This window comes from Pelobates fuscus, chromosome 12 (assembly GCF_036172605.1).
Source record: "Pelobates fuscus isolate aPelFus1 chromosome 12, aPelFus1.pri, whole genome shotgun sequence".
Taxonomy (NCBI): domain Eukaryota; kingdom Metazoa; phylum Chordata; class Amphibia; order Anura; family Pelobatidae; genus Pelobates; species Pelobates fuscus.
This window is the reverse complement of record NC_086328.1, coordinates 97340587-97353811: the sequence shown is the minus strand read 5'-3', so window position 1 is coordinate 97353811 and position 13225 is coordinate 97340587. Positions and strand designations below refer to the sequence as shown.

General features: G+C 33.9%; 1 protein-coding gene across 1 annotated transcript in view; it reads right to left on the bottom strand.

Moving 5' to 3' along the window:
- The window catches only part of LOC134578517 (mucin-2-like), an 83133-nt gene extending 73517 nt beyond the window's left edge, over window positions 1–9616 (bottom strand). Inside the window, exons 1-4 of the mRNA XM_063437501.1 lie at window positions 9527–9616; window positions 6963–7224; window positions 1506–1620; window positions 838–928 (exon numbers count right to left, since the gene is read on the bottom strand). Of these exons, the coding sequence (XP_063293571.1) occupies window positions 838–928; window positions 1506–1620; window positions 6963–7224; window positions 9527–9602 (544 nt within the window). The 5' untranslated portion in view covers window positions 9603–9616. The remainder of the gene's footprint in view (window positions 1–837; window positions 929–1505; window positions 1621–6962; window positions 7225–9526) is intronic.
- Between the last annotated feature and the right edge of the window lie 3609 nt (window positions 9617–13225).

Genomic DNA, 13225 nt, shown 5'->3' with positions numbered 1-13225 from the left:
TAAAAGTTAAGTCTTATACTTATTCCAAGTCCTGGGAGTGCTATCTGGATAATCTATCTTTGTATTTTCGCCTGACAAGCACCGGGCAAGTATATTTTGAATTTCATGGAGTGCAGGATTACTTTTTAATTATATATATATATAGTGTAGATTGGATTAGCCATATTAGTCCAGTAGACAAGATGCCAATATACCACATTATTGCAGTATGCACTGATACCTTTTTGATTGGACTAACATAATATTTCAAAGACAAGCTTTCGAGAGTTTACCTCTTCCTCAGGTCTGAAGCAATACTGATCATTCTGAGTTAGTGTTAAACACTAAATATATATATATATATATATACTTTACATATAATGTTAAATGGCATCAATGACTATCCTTGACCATAGTACATGTAAGAAAGGAACACATGGTCCTATGTGCTTGCTTTTTAATAGTATACAGGTATATGAAGAGGGAAAAAAACGAATTACCAAGTACCCAAACTCCCAAATCCAGATCAGACTGGAGTAATTACACTCCTATATATGTCCTACAAATAGGTATGCATTGACCTTCTATCGCCATTATGAATTTAGACATTTAATGCTGGCATGCCAAAGCAGTTTGACACGCAGTTTGTCAAGCAGATATAGTTGTATGTTTATTTTAAAAGTATTTTATATTAATGATGCCCATGCTCGAAGATGTCTTGCATTTTCTTTTGTCTATTTGTTCAGAAGATGATAGATACACAATATCGTAAAATTGTCTTCTACAAATAAAATATATGTGACTTTTATACACCGACCAGTAAAAGTAACTTTTGAAGATGAAAAAAAAATCTCTTACCTTCAGAGACAAATTCATCATAGATAGGAACACCATTATAGTCTCCACACAAGCCGCAGGTTCTGTTGTTAAACTTTGAATCCAATTCCACCTGTGTTATTCGAAAGACACATGTATTAGCTACACAGAACTGACGGACAAAACGTTATTTGACATGTTTTACCTTTTCAGCATGATACTTAGAGATACTTCTTACTGCTGGTGTAACTCTTGATACTAATCCAAATCCAAACTATTGGCGAAGATGGTGTATTTTGAAATTGGATGTATTGTGTCTGTACTTTTATAACAAAGCTGTTGATATCGCCTAACTTTGACTTTCCAGGAATTTAAGTACCACTAATTCAATAATCTTTGGCGGTCATTGGTTGGAAATTAAATTTAGAAAATGGTTGTCTCATAGCAGCTGAAAGGTTGAGGCACGGCACCCTGACCTGGATTTATTTTTTAAAAACACAACCATAGTACTTTTGCCATTGTTACCATGGAAGGTGACATGTGTTCTATTGTAACATGTTTTCTATAAGGATTCTAAGACAAATAGTCAAATACTTTCTTGAAGATGGTGTAGTACCAATACTACCAGGTGTCAGGTGGATGGAGGAAAAATTATAGGAGTTTACATAATATGAGATATGCTCATTGATAGAATTATATATGTTACTCACCATAACAGCATCTTCTTGGTTCCACATAAGGGTCAGACCCATCTTTGTGTATAACTTAATGTAGCCATTACTCTTATGGATGAGAATTCCAAAGCTGTAGTAAGGTGTCATGGCACTAAAAAATAAACAATGCAAACATCAAAAACAATCTCTAGGGGCATTTATATGTCAGTTAGCATCACTAAAATTCCATAAAACCCAGTTACTGTATTTTCCATACTTGTACTGTAACTTTGCCACCTTATTTGTATAGGATGATAGCCTGGCTACCCATTCATCAATTGCTATAAAGCTAAATAGCACAGAAATATGTGACAGATATTTGACAGGTTCCCACCACTCACCTGTGATTGGCTACCTTGCAGTAGACAGGCATTGGAAGGCATTCTCTAAAGACAACACAGCTCTAATTGTAAATATATTCTGACCAACCATAGAAAGTGGTCCATATATGTCAGGGTGATCTTGAGAACTACTGTACGTACCTCAGTATTACTGTGGTTTTCAAAAGAGGTGCTAATAAGATGTAATTTAGTTTTCATAGTTTTACTAAGATGTTTTTACTGAGAGGGGAATCTGAGGGTCAGGCAGAGAGAGCAAGCAAGTTTGTGAGATAGTGAGTGGGACAAATGTATCTTGAGAAGCCCTATAGGGACACATATTGTTGTCTGAAGCCTCTGATGGTGGATAAGGGCAGATGAAAGTCACATAAGTGAACCAACAGATACATGAGGGAATCAGAGATACAATTGGAGTGGACAAAAAGAGGATTTGTCAGAATTATAGGAGATGACTATGAGTAAGAGGAGAAGAAAATCTTTTGGGACTAACTTTGGTAATCCATATCGAGGAAAACATAATACAATTCAGGTGCAGATAGTATGCACTATGCTATGATGTTCTAAAACTGGCTAGCATACTGAGAAATAGTATACAGAGCAGTTTGTTTTTCTTGCCAAAATTGCACATCAATTCAGCCAAAAACCTAGACGTTGCTTTCAAATAATGAGCAAATGCTGGTCTAAAGTCTTATCCAAAGTATATTAACCCAAATGATAAGTTATTTAATTCTCATCTTTGGCTAAAACAAAAATGTATCCACAAATTGACTATGTTACCAAATATTTTGAAGGTTTATACTCATGTAAAAACCCCAGGTTGCCTAAATCTCCTAAAGCAGGATATAACTTACACCAACTGACCAAACCTCTTAATAAAATAATAGACTGTAGGAAATAAGTTTAAAATGTGTTTTGGGGAAAAGGTGATTATTTATGTATGTATGTATTTATTTAAGGATACCTTAATTTTGTTCATATAAATGCAAATGTGGTTATTAGATTTCTACTAGACAATTTGATAAGAAATTATTAGCACATCATCAATAATAGTCATAAACTATGCATATATATTTTTCAGTACCTTAAAAAACAATAAATGTACATTTTTAATTTTATTAAGAGAAAAAAAAATACCTTAGTAATTCTATAATTATAAAATTTGCATTGCTATCTATTTGAAGCAGGGCTCCCTCAAACCTGTTTAAATATGCCTCTATATTTTATAGACGATGGACTCACTATTGCACAAAATATATAACTTAACGTGTTTGAATCCATTATTTTGTTTATCCTTGAAACCCAATACATTTTCAAAACTACTTGAATCTATAGCAGATATCACACAATTACTGATATTAAGAACTATAGAATAGCAATATAGGGTTAATTGTTTCTGTAATTTTTTATTTATTTGATTTACAATTTAAACAAATTGAACACTTTTGTTTGTTATTTTATTTTTTTAATAAAAGCTAATTAATATTTTGTTATACCAACTATGGCTGATATTGTATAATGACTACATCTAGTCCAGTGAGAGCTGAAATTATCTGCCATGGGTTTCATTATCTATTAGATATTGTGTTAGGTTACTGTGGAATAGTTGTGGTTTGTTAAGTTTTTCTATTTGTAATCTGATCACTTCTTCGTAGTGCTAACCATATGTTCTAAGGTGTATGCAAAGGTTGAAAGAACCAAGACATTTTATTGTAATTCAACACACCACACCCTTCATAAGAACGCCTTATACAAACTACCTTTAGTATAATGGAATCCCATCACAAGCCAGCTGTTTTACTGATAACATAATAAAAGTGTCAATAGTGCAAGCATTTTATGATGAATAAAGCGCAATAAATTAAGATAAGCTGTCAGTAAAATGTCTTAATAAATATTATTAAAAGGGTGGCCTTGATTATTTTGCACACTGTACTTACTATCCAAGCAGGACATTTTCATTTTTCTATTTGCATAGAAATTCATAAAATGATTGTCTTTTTCTACTTATTTCAGAAAATATGGATTGGCAAGCTCTAAGCAGGATGGGAAAATGGGCCATTAGACTTGCCTACTACGAACTCTACCTGTTACTATAATTGAATGGGTGGGAGAGTACTAAGTGCCTAAACAATGTATTCTTAACCCGTGCATATGTGGGATACATTTCCCAATATCTGCCTACTCTCATCCTGCTGTTACATGCTGTTCCATCCTGCTGCTACAAAGGAATCCTTGCAAACAGAGTGAAGGAGATCTGCAGTAGATGTATCCATCCTTTTTTCTACTCTCAGGAGAATCACTACAGTATGACTGTACACCAGGAGGCTCCTTATATACTTTTGGGTGAGATCTAACCTAGACTTTATTACACAATGTCTTTTTTATTTTTGATTTTTCATCATTTTTTTTTTCATTTTTTTATTTTGCATTTTTTTGTCCATTTTTTCTATATTGGATCCACCACCATACATTCAGAATTGGGACAGATCATTGACACTTAGAGTATACTTTAGGAACTCTGCTGCACAGATTACTGACATCTGTGTGCCACTGCCTTTTCCAATTATTTGTTTTGTGCATAGGAATTGCAGGCAGACAGTATTGTATATATATTTGTTTGTACTTAAGTGTATTGAGTTATATATTTATGGTGATTTGGCACCAAGCACTTTAAATAATGATTTGCACTTTATATATGGTGGACTAGTTATGGGAATTGAGATATGTTTACTTCTATATAGGAGAGATTAGCCCTCTTGCCCACATCCTATGTTGTGTCAATAAACTACCCTTTTTTCTATTTTGCTTTAAAATTGAGTGCGGTATCATTTTGGTATCTTCTACATTTCCCCATAGTAGCCTGCACTGTCCTATATAGTAAAGAGACCTGGTTCTAGGCAGGTAGCTGCACTATCTGTCTGTGGAACTGTTCTGCATACACACAAAACAAAATCGCATTTATTTACAAATATCATTGAAAAACAATGTGCCCAAAATGAATATTTTTTCCTAATTTTTCTATTTAGGAGGTTAATATTTATGAAACGCTCTCAAAACCAAATGAGAAAGCAATGTTCTGCTATGTCTGATTAAAAAAAATTAACTACTACTCTCTTTTGTGTTTTGTTTTGTTTTGTCTTTTCTTTCCATTATAGTTTTTACAGACACACACTTTTCTTTAAATTTTTTGGTATCATTTTCATTTAAGCAGAATCCAAAGGATGTCGTGAACTTTATATGCGCTAGTTCTAGGCATGACATTTGTGTACAATGTGCACTGCACCAAGCTTACTAATAGCATTCTATTGTAGTTAGAATGAGCATAATACAGGATTTAAGAATCATTTCTGAATATCCCTGGGAACAAAATAATCTGGGATAAAGGGAACGAGTTAGACAGGGGTCAATTACAGTAAGATCTCAAGTTTCCCAAAATTACAATAGTTTTTTTATAATCTAAAAAAAAAAAAAAAAAAGATTATTTTTTTCTGTGCCAGATAAATATTAAGCTCAATGAAATGTACTTAAAAAAAAAGTGGTACTTCATGAAATTTTATAATTGTCAACTTTGATGAACAAACGTAATGAATATGTTGGATAGTGTCAGTTTTAATTGCACATACCGTACATACAAACTACAAACATGTTAACAAATGTATTTCAGAATCCAAGGTAGGATCCTAAAGTAAGGGATGCCTTATCTCCTAGTGTGATGTGCCCACTTTTACATAGGCAAATAGCAAAGGGTTGCTCAATGGCTCAATTACATTGCCAAATGTCAATGATCCAGGAAGAGGTTAAGAGAAACATAGAATGTGAAGGCAGATAAGAACCATTTGGCCAATCTAGTCTGCCAAATTTTCTAAATACTTTCATTAGTCTCTGGCCTTATCTAATATCTAGGATAGCCTTATGACTATCCCATGCATGCTTAAACTCCATCACTGATTTAACTTCTACCACCTCAGCTGGAAGGCTATTCCATGCATCCACTAACCTCTCAGTAAAGTAATACTTCCTGATATTATTTTCAACCTTTGTCCCTCTAATTTAAAACTATGTCCTCTTGTTGTGGTAGTTTTCCTTCTTTTAAATATAGTCTCCTCCTTTACTGTGTTGATTTCCTTTATGTATTTAAATGTTTCTATCATATTCCCCCTATCTCGTCTTTCCTCCAAGCTATGCATGTTAAGATCCTTAAACTTTTCATAGTAAGTTTTATCCTGTAATCCATGAACCACTTTAGAAGCCCTTCTCTGAACTCTCTCTAAAGTATCAATATCCTTCTGGAGATACGGTTTCCAGTACTGCGTACAATACTCCAAGTGAGGTCTGTACAGTGACATGAGCACTTGCCTCTTTTTACAGCTAATACCTCTCCGTATACAACCAAGCATTCGGCTAGCATTTACTGCTGCTCTATTACATTGTCTGCCTACCTTTAAGCCATCTGAAATAATTAACCTAAATCCCTTTCTCTAAACGTTGAGATTAGGACTCTATCAAATATGATATACTCCACCCTCAGGTTTTTACACCCAAGATGCATTATCTTGCACTTATCCACTTTAAATGTCAGTTTCAACAGCTCTGACCATTTTTCTAGTTTACCTAAATCATTTGCCATTTGGCTTATCCCTCCTGGATACATCAACCCTGTTGCAAATATTTGTATCATCTGCAAAAAGACATACCTTACTATCAAGACCTTCTGCAATATCACTAATAAAAGTAGAAGAGAGGGTAAGTAAGTGCATATGGCTAGTGAATTGGTATACACAGGGCAAGATGGTCAGGATACAAATGGCAAATGTATAGACATTTTGGTGTAATTGGTCCCTTTGCTTTTTCCATTCTATTTATGTATATGATGCAAAAATATAGTGATCCACTAAAGTGTTGTGTTGGAGGTGATGGTGTTGTATGCCAAAGACTTGAGAGAGCACATCTTTGAGCATAAGAGAAAAAGGAAAAGGTGTAACAAATCTGGTAAGTAACTAGGAGAAGAAAAAAAACACTAAACATATAACAAATATGGGAATTAATGCTATTAATATCACAGAAACATAATTCCAAAACATGTTCTAGAATTGAAGTTTAAGGAATGTTGACTTACATTTCCCCATTCACCACCACTAAATTGTTCTTTAACTGAACAATGACATCCTTGATGGTCACAATGAGTTTGTTGATGAAGGTGTTACCATCTTGCACATGACGGCTTAAATGGATGGAGAACTCTTGGTAATCGTTCTGGCAGTCTGAGGCCAGGTTGTAGGTGCAAGTACCAGGGAATTGATATACATCTCCATCGAAGGTCTTGTAATGAAAGTTGCCCCATGCACTGCAGACAGAGTGACCATGATTACGGACTCGACCTGTTTAATATAAGCATAAACGTTAATATTAGAAATTCTATTAGATGATCTGTTGAGAGCTGTTCTTCTTGTTATTTTATTTCAGTTCAGGTATGTTAGTTCAAAGGCTTTGTTCTACTCTCTAATTGTATTATTTAGAATAGGCCAGCCGGAAGAGGTGTCAAATTTCTAGAAATACGAGTAAACTTAGCTTTCCTTGTCATTGAAATCTATGGCTTAAGTTTGCTATTAACTTGAAAACATGATGTATAAAGTTTATTTTTACAGATTGCCTGGTACTATATCCATATTGGGGTTATAATGTATGCCTCAAGCATTTCTATATTATTTTACTGCTAATCTTTTTCCTTAAGAGGACCCCCCAAGAACATGTCAGCTTGCAGTTTAACCCCAGTTTATAAACATTACGATTTCTATGAGAAATCAGCATGGAACATCTCCCTGACTGTCAATCAGACAGCTAGTGTGGTTTTCTGCCTCCTTCCGTTAGCTCCCCTGATGCTCTACTTGAGATTGCCTGCCTTGTCCCCCACAGACTTCAGATAAGCTCACCCAACTCCTCCAGACCTCAGACGAGATGTTCGCGACTGTATCTCAGACAAGATGCGCTCGAGTGCATGAGCCGACAAACTCGTTTCCAAAGGGCACCAGTTCAGAGGCTTCTCAATGAAATGCTTCTGATTGGTTATTTCCCTATGAAGAGAATGAAAGCCTCTTCCAGGGGAAATAAAAGAAGGGCTTACTAAGGCTGCAGTTCACAAGATCTGGAGCCTATGCAAGCTCTTTAAGAGATACCCCCAATGAATACATGCATTAAAAATGAATGCGTGTATTCATTTGGGGTATATCTACTAAACAGTGATAAAATATATATATTTTTGTTCATTTCGGCAGTGGAGTATCCCTTTAGGTATTCCATGGAAACCAGTGGAATTAACGGTCACATTCTATTGGTGACCCCTCTCCTTTTATATTTTTACATCACTTTTTGACTTTGATAAATCTCCACTGTCTCCAAACGTATTTTATTTGATTAGAAAAGTTTTTCTAAAAGATTGTGATACATAGATGTATCAGCACTTAGCAGTCATAAATTTAACTACTAGTTCATACTCATGATAAGATTGTCCAGATTGTTCTCCCTCCCTCTTATCTTTTTAATTTACATATCTTTTTAATTTACCATTTACATTTGATCTTTTATGGAGAAGCAATCACACAATTATAGATGCAACAGAAAAAGTGCAGGTTCCATTCTCCCCATCTTATGCCCAACATAAGGTTAACAAAATAATGTAAAAAAATTCAAAGCGCAGCACCTTGGTTCGTGTTTGGTTTCATTGAATCCACCACAACTGGACCCAGCAATCTTTAAATCCACATCCACTTGTAGTGGAATAATGGTTGTCAATAATAGAATCAGAGTATTATTGTCATGTTGAAATTTGAAATTCACTGGTTCATTCCTGATAACTGTTTAGTTATTAAAGCCTAATTAACGGCAGTTAATATATTGCCTTGTGAATGTAGGTTAGTTAACCATAGGTTTGAATCACTGCACAAGAAATTAAGAAATTATGTAAAATTCAAAATTTTAAGCCAAATATAATAGAGTTGGAAAAGTAGCCAGATTGAGATTTTTTTTTTTCCAAATTGATCATTTTGACAAAATTTGGTCAAATCAACAGTTCTTGTCGGTCAAATCTACCCCAAGTTGAAATAAAAATCAGCTCAACTCTGACTATTGTCATCTTACCACAAATCATTTTTTTTTTTTTTTTTTGGGTAAGTCTCTAAATATATACAACTATAACATAATTATTGGCACATAATCATATAGTCTGATAAGAATAATAAATTAATAACATTCAGCCTTTCAATGCCTAAAGTTGACTATAGGTACAAAATAATCTTTACAATTAAAAATGAACAAAAAAAAATAACTGGTTTGTTTACTAAGAAACTATCGACAGTAGGATTTATTCACCAAACAGTTTATTGCGGTGAAAAATCCTAAAATTTAAGATAAATTCAGGATAAATTAGCCAATATGGGAATTTAACTGAGATGGAAAATTGCAAATTGAAAAAAATGTTTTTTTTTTTTAGAAAAATTCACTGTTTAGCGAATAAACGCAGGTGTCTTTATCACAGCGACTATCACCACTGCAATTTCCATTACAATTCAGTAACATTTGTTCTTCTGCAATATCTATAACTTCTTACATTTTCTATTACCCCAGAAAATAATACAGTTTAAATACTTTAAGGTATTAAATGGTACTTAGCAAATTTGGAGTTACCTGTGATAACTTCATAACCAGTTGCAGTGGTAAATGCCAACAACAAGACCAGCAGACTGGCAAGCTGGTACCCCATTGTGTGCCCTTAGGGCAATGAAAAGGCAGTAATGTCATACAACCTTGTGCATTCCTACTTATAAGGTTTAATTGATGTCTTAGTGACATCACACCAGGAGGGGCTGAAAAATATTTAATCTTTACGATCAAGGTAAACATTGCTTTTTCCCAACATTAAGACACTTGGGAGGGATCTAGAAAAAATATATACTCCTTTTCTAAACCCTTTCGTTGCTGGATAACCTTGCAACGTGTTGCTCAATTAAAATTCCATTTGAAACAATGATAATGATTTCTCTTAAATGTACTGCATTTTAAAATACACAAAAAAAAGGTGCTTAGATCAATTAAAATAAAATAACGCTTCATTAAGAAGCTTCATTAAGATGTCATATTTACCAGTTATATTACTAGTTAAATATTATAATATAGTAATATCTTATAATTATAAAATAAAACAATAGTTATAAAATATAGCACTGATAATGCCATATTTATCTTTTACTTTAATGTTTATGACCATATTGCAATCGATTGTGTTTAAGCATTGTGTTTATTTGCAGTCGATAGTGTTAAATGGTTTTACTTTTATATTTATCATATGATACATTTGTGTTTATTCTTACTACTGTTATTGTCCACTGTACATTATTACAGACTCCATTGCTGCATAGCTACAACTATACTAACAAATATCAGACATTTTTTTCTTCCATCTTTCTTATCTGTTACTTGAAAATGTTCTGAAATCCTGACTTTTTATAGATTTTTTTGAAGTACCGTATGTATTTAAAAAGTAGCAGAAAATACGAACACCTAAAACAGGATCGATAAGGTTGTTCAAAAGGGACCTAGTTGTGGGGTTAAACCAAAAATTGTAGAAAAACACCAGTATATAACATATAACCCCATATGGGAGCAATATTAGATTAAAAAAAAGTCCCAATCAGATTAACAAATGAATATCAAAATTTATTAGTAGACATTTGTACACAGGCATTAACAAAAAAAAAACTCATATTAAAAATCAAAGTGTAGGCTGGTAGGACTGGAGCTAAACTTATATAAATTACTTAATATTCAACTTAACCCTTAATTAAGGACTGTTTTACTAAGCAAGTGCTGGTTTAAGAGTATCCTCAAGGAGACAATGGTTGAGCCAACCAATACCGTAAATGAAGGAACAATATCATTCTCAAAACTTGATCCCTAAATAGAGAGGTACATAAAGGGAAACGTAAAACTCATTGAATAGTGTGTTTAGACTATATGTCCCTTGTGGCATGTACCCATCCTGGAGGAGACTGCCATTGCCATTTCATTCCTAGTATCGATGACATAAAATGTATTATTTATTGGCTTTGTTTAGCACACAAAGGAAAAAGAATGGCTGCAACACCAAACTAAAATTGCCTTCCCAATTAGAGATGTTAGCACTGCCTTTTCAATAGCTGATGTTACTCTGTATCACATTAGAATAATCGGAATAAGCTAACCTAGTTGCTCAATGAAACAATGAATCCAGAGTGATAACAATATAGGGGCAAACAACTAAACAATGCTTCAGTCATATATCCCTTTAAGCATAAAAACAAATTAAATGGGTTACAAAACCCAAAGTAAAGCAACTCATTTATAACCAGTGTCAAATATTTACACATATATGTAGTCATAACAACCTGTCCTGATTGTTCAATGAAACACTGCATTCAGAGTGATACAGGTCTTAGTAGGATAAGGGGCACCAGGGTTCACTTTAGTTAAGAAATCCTGTAGCAATTGAATGAATGTAAAAGAAGGTTTAATACCTGGCTATCACAGAATCCGGGCACCTTCCCTAGATCCTTAATTTAAATGCGTGCTGTGTCCCTTAAGGAGCCGAGTTCCGACCTATCAGATTTATTCTTTCATTTCCTGTAGTGTATCTGTGACTATTCTTAAATTTTGTTCTCACTCCAGTTTGCCTTTCTCCAATTCGTAAGTCAATTCTGATTGCAATATTGTGTCTGTGTTGTTGTTTTTTTTGTCTTTCATGTCTATTCAAATTATTTTGATTCAAAATTTTGCGAAACAATTTTAAACAGAAAAACAGTTAAGGCAGAGAGGAGAAGGGGAGAAAAAAAACTCCAAAAAGAATAGAGGAGTAGAGGTTTGCCATTCATAAACATACTGATTTCAAATACAATAATCATATATAATATGCATGTAAAGATAACATAATTTCCGTCTAAATGTCTATATGTAAAATAGTTTTCTATATTTGTATTTTTAATAACTTATTTATTAACTAGTGCACTCAATTTTTAGGGATACCATACAACGAACGTCTTTCATTGGCCAGTTAGCTAAACATTTTTGTTACTATGGAGTTCCTTATAAATGGGGCCAGGCCTGGACTGGAAACAAAAAAAGTAATCACAGAGGCCAAGTGGAAAGGGTGAATGTCCAGAGCAATGTTTTCATTTGGCAATGTTTTAGTTTACCTGTTTCCCACGAATGGTTTATGAGCTTACAATCTAGATGAAGTGGGTTATAAAAACATAATAGGAGAAGATCTTTTTTCCTAAGAACACCTAGAATGCATGTTTAATATGCACAATACTTTTTTTTTTGGCAATGAAATTTTCTGTTAGAGACACTAGACACTTGTTAAAAGGAAATGACAAATCTCGAACATCCAAGATACTTGATTCTCTTTTGCAGAAATGTCATTAAATAATCTAAATTATCTGATTCTACTAAGTTATTGTGTAATATTCTGAAATAAGCTTTAGCCTTTTTTCCCTACACCTAGAAACATAGAAACATAGAACTTGACGGTAGATAAGAACCATTCGGCCCATCTAGCCTGCCGAATTTTCTAAATACTTTCATTAGTCCCTGGCTTTATCGTATAGTTAGGATAGCCTTATGCCTATCCCACGCATGCTTAAACTCCTTCACTGTGTTAACCTCTACCACTTCAGATGGAAGGCTATTCCATGCATCCACTCACCTCTTTGTAAAGTAATACCTCCTGATATTATTTTTAAACATTTGCCCCTCTAATTTAAGACTATGTCCTCTTGTTGTGGTAGTTTTCCTTCTTTTAAATATAGTCTCCTCCTTTACTGTGTTGATTCCCTTTATGTATTTAAATGTTTCTATCATATCCCCCCTGTCTCATCTTTCCTCCAAGCTATACATGTTAAGATCCTTTAACCTTTCCTTGTAAGTTTTACCCTACAATCCATGAACCAGTTTAGTAACCCTTCTCTGAACTCTCTCTAAGGTATCAATATCCTTCTGGAAATACGGTCTCCAGTACTGCGTACAATACTCCAAGTGAGGTCTCACCAGTGTTCTGTACAATGGCATGAGCACTTCCCTCTTTCTACTGCTAATACCTCTACCTTTACAACCAAACATTCTGCTAACATTTTCTGCTGCTCTATTACATTGTCTGCCTAACTTTAAGTCTAAAATAATTACCTTAAATATCTTTCCTCAGGTGTTGAGGTTAGGACTCTATCAAATATTCTGTACTCTGCCATTGGGTTTTTACGTCCAAGATGCATTATTTTGCACTTATCCACATTAAATGTCAGCTGCCACAACTCTGACCATTTTTCTAGTTTACCTAAATCATTTGCCATTTGACTT